At 40.3% G+C, this 17,714-nt stretch overlaps 2 protein-coding genes, 2 long non-coding RNA genes and 2 other non-coding genes across 9 annotated transcripts; 4 read left to right on the forward strand and 2 right to left on the reverse strand.

Annotated features, from left to right (window-relative positions):
* Nucleotides 1–1,720: 1,720 nt before the first annotated feature.
* Nucleotides 1,721–3,997, forward strand: LOC119882391. 2 transcript variants are annotated; one of them, XR_005440503.1, is made up of 5 exons: nucleotides 1,721–2,081; nucleotides 2,434–2,508; nucleotides 3,245–3,359; nucleotides 3,622–3,684; nucleotides 3,890–3,997. It is a non-coding gene; the product is annotated as an uncharacterized LOC119882391 (long non-coding RNA). The 2 variants fall into 2 exon arrangements; XR_005440502.1 differs by having other exon boundaries at nucleotides 1,725–2,081; nucleotides 3,248–3,359.
* LOC119883637 lies at nucleotides 2,777–2,917 on the forward strand. The gene has a single exon (XR_005440709.1). It is a non-coding gene; the product is annotated as a small nucleolar RNA SNORA15 (small nucleolar RNA).
* On the forward strand, nucleotides 3,405–3,541 carry LOC119883638. The gene has a single exon (XR_005440710.1). It is a non-coding gene; the product is annotated as a small nucleolar RNA SNORA15 (small nucleolar RNA).
* A 461-nt stretch (nucleotides 3,998–4,458) lies between the features above and the next one.
* On the reverse strand, nucleotides 4,459–14,396 carry LOC119882387 (phosphorylase b kinase gamma catalytic chain, skeletal muscle/heart isoform-like). 2 transcript variants are annotated; one of them, XM_038692406.1, is made up of 10 exons: nucleotides 14,119–14,396; nucleotides 12,552–12,692; nucleotides 9,894–10,072; nucleotides 9,616–9,670; nucleotides 9,468–9,533; nucleotides 9,231–9,394; nucleotides 6,694–6,784; nucleotides 6,362–6,515; nucleotides 6,039–6,164; nucleotides 4,459–5,367 (listed from the first exon to the last, which is right to left on the reverse strand). In XM_038692406.1, exons 2-10 carry the CDS (start codon nucleotides 12,632–12,634, stop codon nucleotides 5,101–5,103), a joined length of 1,185 nt encoding a protein of 394 aa, XP_038548334.1. In that variant the 5' UTR covers nucleotides 12,635–12,692; nucleotides 14,119–14,396; the 3' UTR covers nucleotides 4,459–5,100. The 2 variants fall into 2 exon arrangements, with proteins under 2 accessions (XP_038548334.1, XP_038548335.1); XM_038692407.1 differs by lacking the exon at nucleotides 14,119–14,396 and adding an exon at nucleotides 13,820–14,013.
* LOC119882393 lies at nucleotides 8,059–12,545 on the forward strand. Its single transcript, XR_005440504.1, has 3 exons — nucleotides 8,059–8,127; nucleotides 10,535–10,627; nucleotides 11,472–12,545. It is a non-coding gene; the product is annotated as an uncharacterized LOC119882393 (long non-coding RNA).
* Nucleotides 14,397–14,613: 217 nt separating the features above from the next.
* chchd2 (coiled-coil-helix-coiled-coil-helix domain containing 2) lies at nucleotides 14,614–17,306 on the reverse strand. 2 transcript variants are annotated; one of them, XM_038692412.1, is made up of 4 exons: nucleotides 17,135–17,306; nucleotides 16,312–16,567; nucleotides 15,468–15,636; nucleotides 14,614–15,026 (listed from the first exon to the last, which is right to left on the reverse strand). In XM_038692412.1, exons 1-4 carry the CDS (start codon nucleotides 17,182–17,184, stop codon nucleotides 15,016–15,018), a joined length of 486 nt encoding a protein of 161 aa, XP_038548340.1. In that variant the 5' UTR covers nucleotides 17,185–17,306; the 3' UTR covers nucleotides 14,614–15,015. The 2 variants fall into 2 exon arrangements, with proteins under 2 accessions (XP_038548340.1, XP_038548339.1); XM_038692411.1 differs by having other exon boundaries at nucleotides 16,312–16,570; nucleotides 17,135–17,305.
* Between the last annotated feature and the right edge of the window lie 408 nt (nucleotides 17,307–17,714).

The following is a 17,714-nucleotide window of genomic DNA, read 5'->3' on the forward strand; positions in this document are numbered from 1 at the left end:
GAAAACTTAGTGAAAGGCTGAGAAATAGCTTATGGTTTTGGAGATTTGAGATGAGGTTTTGCTCTTTGAGTGAGACGTTTCAAAGATTTTGTGTGTAAGCAGTTGTAAAAAACTGTAACGAGTTACATTTCATTAGTTATCCTTAAAATAACTGTATCAAAGTAGGTTTGCTGTTACTGAAGCAGAAGTTTCAGTTCCAACTTAAGGGGTCTGCAAACTGGTCTATAGGCCTACTGGTCCTGGACTACAACCAGTTCAATTTATTGTTGCATTAGGCCTATGATTGTACAACATTCTAACATTTTATAGTACATCCAGTCAGGAGAATTATTAGATTTCTTAAGTGTAATTAGCTTGCCCAGCACAGCCGAGCTAGATAATAGGGTTATGGTTAGGATAGATGGCAGAACCAGATCATGACAAGGGTTTCAGTAGGGAACCTTTACTGGTGGGATTGACAGAGGAAGAGAAGTGGATTGGGTACACGGGTTTAAACAGTAGCCTAGCCTATTCAGGTTTTAATGAAGAAACATGCTAATGATCATACTTTTATAAGAGCCTTTCCGGTCCTGATTTTCTTTTCTTTTTTTCTTCACCTTAAAAATGTTTTCTGGTTCATATCTGTTTTACGTGTCTTTTTATTATAAAAGCACTTTGTGCTAATTGATTTTGTAAAGTAAACTATAAATAAAGATTATTATTAGGCCATATATATTTATATTTATAAAGCATATGATTATTGTGATGCGTGATTCAATGGTTTAGCAAGTTTGGTTAAGACACCTTTTAAAATCCAACCTAAAAGCATGATAAAGTAGGCCTTCACAAATCTAGCCTACTTGAGTAACAGTACGCCATAGATACCCTTGCTAAATATTACTACACTAACAGTCTTCGATTTAAATTTCTACCTGAGTCAAAGTACAAAAGCACTTTTAAAAATATAGAAGTAGGCTATCAAAAGTAAAAAGTAGCCTATGCTTATGTTTGTTAGGGGTTGCTGACAAGAAACATAGAATTTCAAATACAGTAAGCTAACTTTCCTATTTTTTAAATGACATTCATTATTAACAGGTTGCCCATTCAATAAGAATTTAAGTTACTCAGTTACATGTGTGTTTGTGTCACCGGTAGACAAAGTATTCAGATTCTTTACTTAATGAGCTGAATGTTAAAATATTATATATTATTACTCATGCATAAATGTAAAAGAAGGATTTTATTGTAGTTGTTTAAGGGGAGCCCATTTTTAACTATTTTGTATTGGAATGCAAATAATGATTATTTGAATTATGGATTAATTTACTGATTATTTTCTCCATTAATCAATTTTTGAAATTCTGAAAATAGTGAGAAATGCCACCCAAAGTGACACCTTCACAATGCTTGCTTTGTCTAGCTAACTGTATAAAGCTCAAAATTATTACAAATAACTAAAGGAAAAGGATGGAACCATGAAATATTTTTACATGAAAAATGTCTAAAAAGGATCAAACTTGTTTGTTAATTTCACTGTCTATCTAATAATAGTGTCTGTACTAAATGGTTGGTTAGTTTAATTTCTATCAAAACATGTTTTATTAAGATGTAATGTGTTGTGTGTAAAAAAACTTAATTTGTAAAGCAACTAGTAACTTAAGCTATCAGACAAATGTAGGGAAGTACAATATCTCCCTCTAGGTGTAGTGGAGTAGTAGCAGAAAGTCGCACGAAAAGAAAATGCTCAAGTGAAGTACAAGTAACTGAAATGTATACTTAAGTACAGTACTTGAGTAAATGTACTTAATAACCGTCCACCACTAAAAGTAAAGTGGGCATCTTTCAAAGAAATTATGCTCAGAATAATTTTTTCTGTCAACAGAAGGTGGCGGTAATGCGCGCAGAGATGTTTCCAACCGGCACAAAATGCTGCAAATAGACGAAGAAGAATGCTAACTGGACAATCCACGTTGAAGTCGGTGGAGAGCAGGGCGGTGATTTTAAGTTGTGAAAATAAGATGGACTCGGTCGTCCAGGTTCCTGTAAAAAGGAACCAGCGTTGAAATCGAACAATGAACATTTGAGGCCGCAGCTCAGCGCAGGTATGTTTTACTTGCTAGATTCAGGCTGAACGTCTTTGGTTAACATCAGGTGTGGGATATGAACGTGGAGAGCACGTGGTGGCACCTGGGAGTCTGATGGACATTTGCGCTGTAACCCCACGACATTAATACCCTAAATACTCGTGTGTATGGACATGGTGTTGAAGTGTAATCAAGCTTCTGTGTAGTGAGATAGGTCCAGTGTGTTAGGAGGGTTAAGTTATGCTGCAGGGCCTAAAAACTTAACGCTACAGTGAAAGAAAATCTACTTTGGTGTGTATAAAATATATAGTTATGCTCAATGTGTTAACATGTTTCTGTACCCCTGTTATGTGATCATTTCACATGATAGATACATTGGAGGAGATGACCTGACTCATCACGGAGGAGCTCCCATCCGGACTCACACAGACCTCCATGTGGGGAGGTGAGGAGGTTCATGATACTGGAAGTTGCACATAAAGCTGGGAAGTAATTGAACAGCACAATTAAAATATGTTCCTTTCTAATGGTCTAAAGCACAAAATATGGTGGAGGTCCTTGCCTCTGCCAAGCCACACGTGTCTAAATGAATGTTCATGCATCTCATACTTCACTAACTTAAACGTGTGAGGAGCCAAAACAACCCTTGAAATGGTATGCTCTTTGTCTACATTTTAAAAACAAGCACTCAAACGTCATAACACATGCAACATGCATGGCAGAATTCTGTATTACTCTTGAAATAGTAAATGCAGTCAGACACCATGCTAAATCATAGTTTTCACACACTGACTCAACAACCGGATAAGAGCGCTAACCATGTGCCTCATTCTTACGTCAGAGTGAATACAGAAACATGTGGCTGCCTTGAATATGTGACAGGGCTTTGCATATAAATATATCTTACTAGGCTGCAACTATTTTCATTTATTGATTAATCATACAAGCATATTCATTTAGATAAGTCCACTTTATAAAAAGTTAAACTGACAATATTTGAATTTATGAAGCTGTAACCACCATATGTGATAGTTGCTTGGATTATGACAATAATTGTTAAGCGCTACAGTCTTAATGCCTTTAAAACTCTTCTTGTTTCTGTGAGAATACACTAGCTCAATAAAATATTACATCAGCAGACAAATTCATCTCACAGCCTGTATTATAATTTTTTGCTCCAGCAGTTGTGGATATTGGTGGAGAAGCGCAGTACTGCAGGCTCTGTCATGTGGCTGGTGGTCACACTAGTCCAAACAGATGGGACTGATACGACGGACAGAGAGAGGCCCGAGGACGGTACGTTTGTACACACAGTTACGCAATGAAAAAGTTCTGTCTGAGGCATGGAAGAATTCTGTTCCAGCTGCTCTGTGGTGGATACAGTCAGACACCATGCAAAAGCATCGTCTCATTTCTGCTAAATGACTGGATGAGTGCTTCCCTCTGCCTCATCCAACTGTACAGGAATGAGTACAAGATGTATTTGGAAAGATGCTGCTCTGCAAGAAATCCTGTTTTGTTTTTGTATAAAAGTTTTTCTGTTCACTCAATTCTGCAGGTCAACTAGTGGCCACTTCTGATGCAGGAACATGAGATAAAATTGGCAACTCCTTCCCTCCTGGTAAGAACATGAAAATTGAAGTCAAAATAATTGTCATACTTGGTTATCCAAGGAAGGTTAAAATCAAGGGTGACTGGGCAACCAGAGACTTTAACCTTCACTGGATAACTTTGACCTGGATGACTGATAATCTTCAGATATCACACTTTGTGATCTGTTTAACTAATACAGTTTTATTTATTCATATATTTTTTTCTACCCACAGCTCCACATGGGAAAGCGTTAGACGTTCAATGATTGTTTATACTTGAAAGATGATGTGAATGTACTTCACTCTTCTGTTTATAATAATAAACCTGTAACTGTGTTCAAATGGGTCTTGTGTATTAGCTTTTTCCATTAGGCTTTAAGTTGTTGGACAAAGACACAGAAAAACGCAGTCCAGATCATTTTAAATTATAAAGTCGGTAGGTTTCTTATAACAGGATGTGGATTTTAAAGCTGGAGTGCAGGATTTGAACATATAAATATATGTCCATTACATTCAAGCCCTTACCAAAAGAGTTCACGCAATGCTTATTAAGCCCATCACTGCCAGATAAATCTGTGTATTTCTAGTATACGGAGTTTTCAAATCCGGTGTCTGTGGCAACATTCCCCATAGACTGTATGACAGGAATGATTGGTTTGGCAGAGTTGAAGGGGAGGAGTGACCGTAGTGATGGCAACAGCTTATTGGCAAGTATATCTGTGTCAGAGCCATCAGAAGCACGTGTCGGCAATGTTGTGTAATTACACTCAATGTCAGAAAGAGACGAAGTTCTTCACGGCAGGTTTAAATTAAACGCACATTTTAATAAATAAATCCATAGCATACATTTTAAAGTGCTGCTATCTTTCCTTGAAGCCGTTACAGTACAGTAAGTAATTGAGTGCATATTGCATAATTTTTAAATGGCCACATGGTGCACAAATGTGTAAGTAACTACCATTTCAAATACACAGGTTTACTTTAATATTAACTAAATTATGTAGGTTCTTTCCAGAAGTTTTGCTTTGGCTGCTGTTTTCATCAATATTTCATACAAAAAGAGGGGGAAACCTTGTGTCCACATCTGTAATATGGACATTGTCTTAAAGACACAATCTTGTTGATAACATATTATAGTGGCTGATGGCTTAAAGAAAAAACTAAATTTTCAGAGGATAGAAAGTGTTGAACAGTGGCGTTGTGGCGGATGTCTTGTTTGCCGCACTTAGTGAGGTGGTGTTGAGGGAAATCAATCCTACTGTAATAACCAATGTGGCCTTTCAAAATTCTAAATTCATGAGCAAAGTATGCTCTCCACATTAAAGACAAACTTGAATTAACCGTGTCTTGCATTAGGTGGTTATGTTTTACACGATGGAGAAGAGTACAAAAAGTCTCACAGAGTAGGAGTGCATCCAGCAGATCCGTCCTGAGTAACGTGCTCGTTACCAGATGTGGTGGACCGGCTCGTCTGCCTCAGTGGCCAGCGTCAGCAGGATGGCTTTGGGAGTGTTCTCAAAAAGTGCTGCTCTGTTCTGAGTTTGGCCCTTCTTGACCCAGTGGCCGTAGATCTTGAATGCGCACGCGTCAATGAGCTTGCGAATGGGCTTTACAGCATACGGGTCACTCTGAATCACGTCCTTTGTGACGGGCTTGGCACGGCGGTAGTTGCAGTAGATTCTCATTGTGGCGAGAACAGTCATGCAAATGACCTGAAGGAGAAAGTTAAGGGAAAGTTCACAGGTGCACATTAAAAAAACCTAAACCCATGGACCACCGACGTTAGAAGTCTTCTAAGGAATGTGTGTAAGTGTGAAGACTGTGCTTTATTGACATCTTTCTTACCCTCCTATTCGTTTTGCTGCACCTGCAACTAAACGTTATTCTTAAGTATGCGGTAAGTGTTGGGGTTGATGTCCTATCTTCCAGGGAACCATTTGTTGTCTTTCATTTTAGTGCACAAAAATTTCATTTGAAAATGTACCTGCAGAGACTTGTTTTATAAGAAACTACAATGGCCAAACTTAAATAAGACATTAGCAAATATCAAATCAGGCAAATAAATACAAGACAATGCTGTTTATAAATGATACATTGTGAAATAATCTTTGGGAAATATTTAAATGAAATTTTTGGGTGGTTTAGCAGTTATATCCCTCTGAAACCTGGCCTTGTTGTGCTCAAGGACACTCTAATGTGACACTGGATTGCCTTCTCTCAAAGATCATTAAGATTTGTTTCCAGTGAAGCCAGAAAATCTAACGAATTGTTGCCTTTGGGTCAACTTAAAGGCATGGCCGTGTTTTGACACATTGGAAGGTAGTAAATAAATCTAAATGTTTAGGGTACGCTGTGTGCATGTGAATGTAACTGAGAATCTCACCTTGAAGCGCCTGTATGGAGTGAACTCTCGTACTTCATCCACCACATACTGGGAAAAGAATGAGTGGTTGAGAACATCGGTAGCTGTGAATCGCTGCTTTGGGTCCACCACCAGCATCCGAGAGATCTGAGGACACCACATAGAGAGTTTTATTCATTCTTAATTAAAACCTTACTGCAGCCTCAAATTTTGACGTCACTAATTGTCATAAGTGATATCAATACTTAGTCCAGGTTGAAAGGGCAAGCTGTGTTTAATAATTTTATTCTTTTATTTTGTTTACATAACCCAACTAACAAAAGTCAGGGTGAAAAACAGCCTACCAAATCTTTAACGGTGTCTGAGCGGTCTTCCCATTCTGGAGATGAGAAGTCGTAGCTCCCGGCCAAGATCATACGTAGCATCAGCATCTGTTTCCTGTGCCAGAAGGGCGGAGAGCCTGCAAGCAGCGTGTACATGATCACCCCTGAACTCCATCTGCAGGCATGAACCAGAGGAAAATCAAACTCACAACGTGTGAGTTTTCATGTTGTACACAAGCTTACAGACACAATAGACTGTGTACAGTGAGTTGAATATAGTTTTGACATTGCTGCTGCATTTGTACATTGGCTTTCTTTCTACTGCGTCGCGTGGTTTTTGTCTGCACACTCACATGTCGACTGCAGCACCATATCCTGCGTGCCCTGTGTCCATGGAGCACGCGATGATCTCAGGAGCGAGGTAACCAGGGGTCCCACACACCTCTGCATTACACACACGTCAAACTTGTGAACTTTCAGAACCCACAAAGCTTATAAAATGTTTCACCACTTGGGCTCTAGCAGAAAATAAAGATTTTTCTTTTTGTGAAAAGGGATCTGTTGTCAGCATTTCTGAGAGTCCAGTTTAATCTGAGGGGTATGGGCGGGAAGACTATAGGAATGGTCAAATGAAGCATACTATTACTTCAATAGAAGTACTGTGGAATTACTTTTTGAAAACTACACAAATGAAAGTTGCTCTATTGAAGATAACTTCAAGAATGAGGTAATGTAAAAGGGTGAACGTCACATCCTCCTGACCATGACCATCCTAATAAGATAATAGATCATCAAAGGAGGTTAAAATTAAGGGCAACTGGACTTGGTTGGAGATACTTGAAGGCGTTTCACCTCTTATTCAGGAGGCTTCTTCTGTTCTGATTGACTGGCAGGGAGTCCCAGGTATTTAACTTCCATGGGGCTATTACCAAGGTGATGGTAACCGCTTGGTTCATTGTTGCTCCTGGCTGTTGTAATGACAGTTGTTATGGTAGTTAGAGTCAATAACCAAGTCTCAACAACCAACGTTGGTATTGTCACATGAGGCCAAGTACCGTTGCCACAGTGGTTTGTCCTCTTGTCCATGGAGTGTAGTCATTTGGGTGGATAAAGTTTTGTAATCCGCTCTTACAATCCAACCTCCGGCACATGGGATGATGTGTTTTTTGGGGTTTTTGTGTTCCTGTTTCCTGTTTAAGTCTGTTTAGTTCTCTGTTCCAGCTCCAGTTTGTATTCTGTATTTTGGTTTGGTCTTGGACTGTCGTCGCTTGCTTTACTTCCTGGTTTATTTTGAAGTTGTCTGTGTCTGGTATTTGTGTCTAGCTTGTCCCTGTGTCTGATTAGTTCCTCATGTTTTCCACCTGTTTCACCCCAACCGGTCGAGGCAGATGGCCGCCCACCCTGAGCCATGCTTCTGCTCGAGGTTTCTGCCTCTTAAAAGGAAGTTTTTCCTTGCCTCTGTCGCCTAGTGCTTGCTCTTGGTGGGAACTGTTGGGCTTCTGTAAATAACATCACAGATTACGGTCTAGACCTGCTCTTTTATGAAAAGCGCTGTGAGATAACTGTTGTTGTGATTTGGCGCTATATAAATAAAATTGAATTGAATTGAATTGAATTGAACCTGTTGACTCCCTCCCTGCTCGTTACTTAATGCCTGTGTTCCTTTCAGTTTGTGTTGGATCATTGTGGTTTGTGTTTGCTCTGCTCCCGCTCCCAAGCTTCTCATGGATTTTTTGGTTCTAAATGGATAACCTGTTTTTGTTGGACTTGTTGTATCTGCCACTATTGTGAGTATGCCTTCAGTTGATTAAATATTGAACTGAACCTGCTCAGCTCTGGTGTCCTGCGTTTGGGTCCTCAACCTTGCTCACACACTGCAAAACCCTGACATGATGTAACGACACAGAAAGCTAAAAGTATGGACATCACTGGTGCTTTCCATTTAGCAAAAATGGAAACAAACACATGGAGCCAATTCCCCTCAAACAAAAATGCATCCAATACAAAAGGACTTTCTTTACAAAATCGGCCATTGTGGGTCAAGCAAACTTGTGAGCTACCAATGCATAACTGTAAAATATTCTGTAAATATTATCCACGCAAAAGTTTTAGTAAATTACCAAATCAAATAATGATTAAATAAACTAGCTAACTCACTCAAATACAGTAACTTGAGTATTTATAGTAACTTTCCACATCTTCAAATGGGTTCTGACTAGAACATCAATAACACTTACCTACATTTGAGCCCAAAATGTGTTTTCTATTGCACCTCATTATGCGTATGGGCACTATTGTGTTGCATGGTTACAGTAGATATGTGCATACACCATGCTGCAATAGGTCTACAGGCTAATGGATCTAAAATGCACATCATATTACTAACTGAACAAAACTACGTGGTGATGTACAATTCCATTAGACATTTGACTTGTCCGTTCCCACTGCTGATGATCTGATGCTTTCTGAGAAGTCTATTTGAAAGGTCAGTGTACTCCGAATGTCTGGGACTACAGCAAGTAGATCGGAGTGTCCTGTTGCATCGTAACCTTTGTAAGAGCAGCTAAGGGAGATGGGAGCATGTTGTGCAACCAGACCCAGATTCTCTGCCAACCACCAGCAGCTGCTGTTACTGCACTGTAGTCACTGTATTTTATCAGAGTGGGATGGATGGATAGATATATCTATCTCATCCGCTGAATATTAAGGGGAAGGAGTTTCTGCTGTTTTGTATTTTAGCTGTCCGTCAACCCCTGATGTGGTTAACGTATTTGATTAGTTCAGTGTATTTCTAACAAAGTGAGTGAGTTGGGTCATGTTTGAACCATCTAGATGCAAACCTGTCATTTTCAAATGACAGAAAAATGTTGTAGTAATAATAATAATAGACCTTTGAGCTTCTGTCCCGGCTTGATTTGCACAGCGAAGCCGAAGTCGGTGAGTTTAATGTTCATCTCGTCATCTAAAAGGATGTTCTCTGGCTTCAGGTCCCGGTGGACGATGTTCTGGCTGTGGAGATGCTGGACCACCTCCATCAGAGCACGCATGATCTTCCTAAAACCAAACACCAAAAAGATTTGAACCATTCATCGCCTTTGTCTTAAATAGAAACAACGCTCTCACAGACCTGGTTTCCTTCTCACTCAGAGTAACTTTCTCTGTCAGGTAGTCAAAAAGTTCACCCTTCTTCATCCTGAAGGAAAGGAAAATAAAACTTAGGTGTGTATTTCTGGTTTAAAGCTCAGTCATGTAAAAACCTGAGTTGTGACACTTACAGGTCAAAAACCAGGAAGAAGAAGGCTTTGGATTCATAGCAGTCTTTAAGCTGTACTGCAGAGGAGAGAGACACTTCAGGGACATTCAGTATTGAAGGAAGACAGACCCAACAAAGATGGCTTAAATTCACTGACCTCTTGAGCAGGTTAGTGGGGCATTGTGAAAGACGTTAGTTTTATAAGACTTATCCTGATCTAGACTTTTCCCAATAAAATAAGCATTAATAACCGCTGATACAGTTTCAATTAAAATCTGTGTGGGGGGTGACTGTGCTCACTGATATTGTTCTGCCCGCAAACTTTCTTGAGGATGTCTATCTCCTTCACGGTCGCCTCTCTGATCTCTTCGATCTCCTGTGGAGTTGTTTTGTCAGATGGGGTGATGTCGATGATCTTCACCGCATACTCCTGAGACGTCTGTTTGCTGACGCAGCGACGCACCACACTGCTCACTCCCCTAGGGAAGAGAAAACACGTCGGCCTTCTTATCGACAGCTTTGTCAGGTTACTTATTTCATCAGAAGTTTGTATTTGCGCAGCTGGATTTGTTTGTGCGCTTCACTCAAGAATTTCGCCAACAAACTGAAAGTTTCTATGAAACATGATGGATGTACATCGATCAGCTATAAAAGTGTTTAGGTACCCTTTTTGCTGCCAAAACAGCCCTGATCTGTCGAGACATGGACTCCACTAGGCCTCTGCAGGTGTACTGTGGTATCTGGCACCAAGACGTTCGCAGCAGATCCTTTTATTCCTGTTAATTGCAAAGTGGGGCCTCTATGGATCGGACTTGTTTGTCCAGCACATCCCACAGATGCCCGATTGGCTTGAGATCTGAGGAATTTGGAGGCTAAGTCAACACCTTAAACTCGTTGCTGTGCTCCTCAAACCATTCCTGAACATTTTTTCTTTGTGGCAGGGTGCATTATCCTGCTGAAAGTGCCCACTGCCATCAGGGGATGCGGTTTCCATTAAAGGGTGTACATGGTCTGCAGCAATGCTTACGTAGGTGGTAAGTGTAAATAACATCTACATGAATAGCAGGACCCAAGAAATCCCAGCAGAACATTGCCCAAAGCATCACACTGCCTCTGCCAGCTTGCCTTCTTCACATAGTACATCCTGGTGCAATGTGTTCCCCGGGTAAGTGACGCACATGCACCCGGCCAGCCACATGATGTAAAAGAAAATGTGATCCATCAGACCAGGCCACCTTCCTCCATTGCTCTGTAGTCCAGTTTTGACACTCACGTGCCCATTGTAGGCACTTTCGGCAGGGGTCAGCATAGGCACCCTGACTGGTCTGCAGCTACATGGCCACATACGCAACAAACTGATGACACCTTTCTATCAGAACCAGCGATAAGCGAATTATTGTTTTTTTTTTCCATTCGACCTTCAGTAGCTCCACTGTTGGTGAGAACACCCCACAAGAGCTGCAGTTTTGGAGATGCTCTGACCCAGGCTTCTAGCCATCACAGTTAGGCCAAATTTGTCAAAGTCGCTCAAAACCTTATGCTTGCCCATTTTACCTGCTTCTAACACATCAACTTTGAGGACACAGTGTTCACTTATTTGCTAATTTATCCCACCCACTGACAGGTGCCATGGTAGTGAGACAATCCGTGTTTTTCACTTCACCTGTCAGTGGTCATAATGTTATGGCTGATGAGTGAAGTAGTCAATACTCAAAATGTTTCTTCCATCATACATGTTTTTCTATGTATGCTACACAGAACATTAATCTAATCCATGGAAGATAAGCCTCATCTTGAAGTTTATTATCATAATCATCATTCACTTCAAGCAACACGGCCTGAGCATGAAGTCACTGACTGAAATGTAATCCATTTCAGAGGTTACTGAGGCAACAGTCTCCCCTGCGTGTGAAGCTGTCTGAGCCATGTGAGGAGTACTACAGCATCTGAACACATTGTCCACATCCTGTGACCTGCATGTGAGAATGTGGAGTGAAATTACATAATCTCACAGCGTGCCGCCCAATCCCGGGCAGCTCTCGACACTAAACCTTTGTCCAAAACACGTTCAAGTCAATGAATGCAGCCTCCTCGAACATTGTGTGCTTATGTAACAGCGCTGCTGTCTGACAGTTGGAGGGGAATGACAATGAGAAAGGTCTGGCACTGCCAAGATTTCTCAGGGAAACCAGTCAGCTTGTTTTTGTCAAGTGCACACCAAAAGTGATAGTTGTTCAAACAGGAGTCTCAAATAAACATTACTAAAGTGTTGAACTGTAATACATTGTATTTTGCTGTTAAATAAAATGTTTTAATCTGGAAAAAGTTGTGAATTTCTAGAAAGACAATGTTTTTTCACCTAAGATAACTTGGAGTGTGGTTCACAACATTTTTGGCTTGCAGACTAGTTTGACATTATTGGGGAAACATGCATATTCACCTTTTGTTGCCAAGAGTTAGACAAGACTGATATATTATCACTTTCATATCTGTTAAATATAAGGCAACAGCTAGCAGCAAGTTAGCTTAGATTTTCACAAAGACTGGAAACAGGGGGAAACGGCAATCCTGATGCAGTCCAAACAAAGCTTCCTCCGCTGGATGTCTGGCAAACTTTCTTTGTATGGATTAAACAAACAAGATATAGCATGTTAATTAGTGAGCGAAAGAGCCAGGCTAGTGGTTTCTCTGTATACAGTTTTTGTAGGTATCAATCCTCTCATAAAACTCTCAGCAAGAAAGTGATTATGCACAATTCTCAAAATGTCAAACTATTACTTCAAAATGAAGATGTTGGTTGTGACAAATTCAAAGAAATCATTTTAGAGTCCCTGAGAAATAAACATTGTCCAGTACACAAACATCCTCCTCAGATTTAGCTTGCAACCCCTTGTGGGGGCCCTGACCCCCAAGTTGGGAACCCCTGCTGTAGACTAATTTAAGACTTCATAAACATACCTTCCCAGAATTTCCTTGGGCTCATACTTGTCGTAGAACTCATGGGCTCCCACCCAGTCAGGGATCTCCTCCTCTTTGGTCATGGTGGCTGGGTTGCTGTTTCTGCACAACACCTCTCCTCTTACAGCTCACAACAGGTCACTGACAGAAAGAGTTTGAATTTTCACTGACACTTCACCGCTTTTTATCACAGATACGAAATGAAAGTACTCATTGTGCAGCGGGAGGAACCATGTTAATGTTTACATTGTTAGATAGCATGTTAATTAAAGGGTTAGGGTTAGGGATGCATTAATGTGTAAACAGCACTTTAATGTTGAAGGTCACAGTGAACCCAATTTAACTATAGAACTGGAATGAATGGCTGATTAATCAGTTAATTAATTGCAGAAAATTAACCAGGAACTATGCTGATGAGCGATGGATTGTTTAGGTCACATTTTATGCAGAAATGACAAACATTTGCTGGTTGCAGCTTCTCAACTGCAAGGATCTGCTGCTCTTCCCTGTTTTTATTGTAGTAAATTGTATGTGTTTTTGGCAAAACAAGCATATTTTCTCATTATTTTTTGGCATTTCATAGAGATTAATAAATTGCAGTCTAATTGATAATGAAAAGAATCACTAATTGCAGCCCTAACTAGCCACTTTATATACTGTTGGTTAGATTAATCTGTAACAATACATCAAGTTTTATAAATTAATGATTTAGTTTGTATGTAAAAATAACCAGCAAAGTAACTATAAAATCTGAACACATATAGTAAAGTGGAAATGTAATGTAGTAGAGTAGATCCATAAAAGAATAAGGTGTATATACTCAAGTAAAGCACTAATGTCTCAAAATTGTACTTGAATGCAGTACTCGAGAACATGTACTTAAATATTTCACCACTACTAGTCGCCTATGTTAATGTTTTAAATTCTGCACCCATCTCCCAGGTGGTGGCACTATTCATTTCACACATTCAGTCAGACATGGGACTGAACTGTAGTAGGCTAGTAGCCTATTAACATTGAATTGCTTAATTTCCATTGGAAGAGGCTGGGCTTTGATCTTTTTATATACAGTCTATGGCTCTGATCTGAATATTTTATAAGCTCTAAAGCCTGTCCGACATCAAAATCATTTAAATAAACAAACTGATCATACTACACAGATCGATGACTGAAGAGGATTAAATGAAAGTGAATTGTTTCATGCACATATCACCTCACTCTTTAAATTAAAGGCTGTTTCGAGATGTATAATTAAGGGATTCTGTTACCTGGTGTAGATAAGACGCCTTTGCCAGTATCGACGGCACTGCCGCTTTAACAGGGTTTGTGAACTTTTGAGAGCTCCGTCTCACTCGTGCGACTTGTAACATGATCTAATGAGCGACCAAACTAAAAGGCATGGTCCCAAACGTAATGCCACACCTGACATTATCATTTGGTGCAGACTAATAAAGCGATATGCCACAGACCGTCAACTACATCTCCCCCCTCATCCTCTGTCACCATTTGACCTTCTGCGGGCTCCAACATTAAAATGCATTAAAGGAAACAACGCCCGGTCGCTCACCGTGTCCCGTGCTGCTCAGTCCCGGTGATAAGGAATATTCGTCATTATTTCTCGGTCTGCTCACAAAGTGCAAGAGGGCGAACAAACAGGTCCAGTAAAACCCCGGTGCTGTAGCAGCTTTGTGGGGCCGCTAACACCGCGAAGGGTGAGCTTTAATGTCAGATACCAAAAATAACTATCTGCTTCCACAGCAGCAGCAGGACACTCTGAACGCGTGTCCGCACAAAAACCAGATCCATGAAAGAACACCCGGCAGGCCCTGCCCTCACCGTGAGACACGCACAGACAGGGCAGTCCTACATTACCAGCATTACTTCACATGCAACATTCATCTGGCAGATTTGCACCGAGGCAGGAGTGGCGGGACAGGTGCTGTCCCTGCTATGTAGCTGTTAAATTCTAATTAAAGAAACTGACTGTAAAAATAGAAACGTTTCTTTAAGAGTACAATGTCATAATGTGGTCTATCTGAACAGGCAGTGGAATAAATCAGTCTTTATGATTCAAGTGCTTTATTATTATTATTATTATTTTTAAACCTGAACTTCTGAAAACCTGTGGCTATCCATCATCCAGACGGTGGAAACAGGTTTATCATGATCTACAAATGCAATTCACACATAGATCCTTAAATTTAAAGCACTGGCGCTAATGAAAAACTGAAATCCGAGCATGCAACACCAAAATATATAAACATTATTTATAAGGTTATTATTACAAACTCTGCAGAACTGTACTGAGAAATTAATACAACAATGCAGTCTGATGATAAATCAACTGTCAAAAAAACCCAAACATGTTTATTGATCTCTTGTGAATTACACCCGCTAAGTATCCAGTATGGTTGCTAATTGCAGTTTGTGTGCACTCCTTGCGCTCCAGGTTTTTGTCTCAGTCTCATGACAGACCTGTGGAGAAAAGACAAGCTTAATTTGATGTGTTCATCAAGTTTTATCCTACAGTACAAGAAAAACAAAAGCTGGTTATATGAAGCATTTTAAAGCCTTTGCAGCTACTCCACCTTATGGCCACACTGGGAACTCAAACACAATGCAGCCATGTGCTTAATGCAAAGTCGTTTGGCTATGAAGTCTGGAGTGCTTCTGCAAAGCCTCCTTGGTTTTAAGTATAAAAGTACAGCAAACAACAAGACTGCAGACACAAAGGATTGATCCGATAAGAGAATTACAAAATAAAAATAGACAAATTGTAATGATACAATTACATTAGTGGCCTGAGACTGCACTGTACGGCTGCCAGACAGTCCTTTCAATAAGCTTTAAACCTTTATGTAACCGAATTTAATTCAAATGGCCAGACGTGTTTCCAGTGTTACACTTTTCACTCACCGTTAGCAAACTTGCACTGTTTAAGCACCTCACTGAAGCCCTCGCAGAGTTTGTAGTCGCTCTGGTTTTGGGCACAATCGATGAACTGTTTGAGCTCATAGGAGCAGGCCTGCTGTTGCTGAGGGGCCTGTTGCTGGTACATGGACTGTGGCTGCTGCTGGTACGGCTCCTGAAAGACACAAGGCACATGATGGGATCCTTCACGCGTGTACTGTACATTTGGTATTTTATGAGCAAGTTCGTGCTGATGAGGGACAACTGCAACACACGTTTCTATGTAAACATCAATCTGTTTCAGTTTACACATTAATAAAAATTGACATCTTCTATCAATACTTTGAGAACATTTCAATACAACATCTATAAAATGTTGAATGCCTAATACAGAGCAAGTGTCAAAAGGTTTGAAGACGCTCCATGTCAAGACATGACAAATGGTTATGTTTTACACTTTTCCGTAGAGATTTTTATTTAAGACAGGCAAGCAAGAGAGCGAAGTACAATCAGTCAGCACACAAATTACCTTAATACCTACTGTGCATATGCCCAGGTAGAGGTAATAGTATGATTACATGGTTCACAGCAATCTGACGGACATAATAACATTAATTTAAATTAGTTGGTAGCCTGCAAGCATTTATGAATGGAAATTCATTGGCGTTTTTATGTCAATTACTTATGTAACAGAAAAACTGCTTCACCGACTTCCTCTACCACCAGCCATGTCTCAGTTTTTGATGTTTGTTTCATCACTACTTTTTCTCCCCCACCAAACCCCAAACCTGTTATTTTGTTACCATCCTTCCACACTAATCCAGTCCTGTGACCTGCTAAATCTATTTACCTGGTATGTGACGTCAGGCTTGGCAGCTTCGGAGTTTCCTCCACCGAAGCCTCCAGTCATGGCGTGGCCGATGGTGTGTCCTACTGCAGAGCCCACAGCCACTCCAGCGGCTGTAGTCGCCATCTGGGCAAACATACCAGGCTGCCTGGGTGCTGCAGCTGGAGCGCCCACCGCAGATGGAGGAGCATGCATTGGAGCCGGGGCATAAGAGGGAGGAGGTGCAGCCCTGGCCATAGGTGGTGGTGATGGTGGCGCCCTGCTGTGAAGAGAAAGTCATTTTAAAAGTACAGTCAACAACAGACACTACCTGTATGTGCTCCTATAAGTTTTTCCAAATTAGTTTGTATTTGTAACATTACTTACTTAAAACTCAAGTCTTTCTCCTAACTATGAAACTATGGCTAAACAAAAATAAAGTCTTAATTTAGAACCAGGTTAAAGGTAAACTTATTAAACTTAACTATGACTTGCATCAAATCATACCTGTCAATAGTTTTATGTAACTCCACTGTTGTTGTTGGCGTTGTGATGCCACAAAACAGGTAACATTGTTTACAGACCATGACGCAGATTATCCTGTGACCTTCATTATTTATGTCAATGACTTTTGCGCAAACACCAGTTTGCTGGCACAACAAGAATACATCTAGTACAAATATAATCATTAAAAGTTAGTTCTAGCTGATAGTCAATAGTCATTTCACTGACTGGCAGTAGCACACGCTCACTAACACACGTTAACTGTAACGCTAGCCGACGGCTACATTAGCCTACACACCATCCTCTCTGCTACACATTTTACCACACGACATGTTAATGTTACCTTGCAGGGGGAGCCATCCTGGATGTTCGGCTTCTGCTTCCTCTGGGCATTTTTAAATTATTAGTAGTGACTTTGCTGGCTGTAAAAACAAACGCGACACTAAGTAGGTAAGCTCACTGTTATCTCACAGATATATGCCGACCTTTGGTTGTTCCGGAACCTTCTGTGTTACATCATTTGTCTCACGGGTAACTTCCGGTATGCTGCGTCTTCTTCTTCTTCTGTAGTTTTGTCAGTTAAGCGCTCCATTACCGCCGACTGCTGGGTTGTAACAGTTTCACAGTGCGAACTACCCAAAGTGATCCCATTCACAATTATTGTCAGTCTGGTGGTGGTAAATATATAACATTGTTCATTCTATTTCAGGGATGCTTCATAATAGCCAATGAGTTTTGCCTGAGATTAGAATAAAATAATAATAAAAGTAAAACGTTTTTGTGTGTGTCTCACAAAAGCCTTCCATTTTTTTGTTTAGTTTAACGATGATGACATATTTCTTAAAAAGGTGAACTGTAGGCTGCATTTCACAGTTAATTCTGATTAGTGTTTTAAATGGCATCCTTTTTAATGTAAACATGTG

The sequence above is a fragment of the Micropterus salmoides genome, unplaced genomic scaffold (assembly GCF_014851395.1).
Source record: "Micropterus salmoides isolate LMB-PRFRI ecotype aquatic unplaced genomic scaffold, ASM1485139v1 Ms_hic_scaffold_3, whole genome shotgun sequence".
In the NCBI taxonomy this organism is placed as follows: Eukaryota; Metazoa; Chordata; class Actinopteri; order Centrarchiformes; family Centrarchidae; genus Micropterus; species Micropterus salmoides.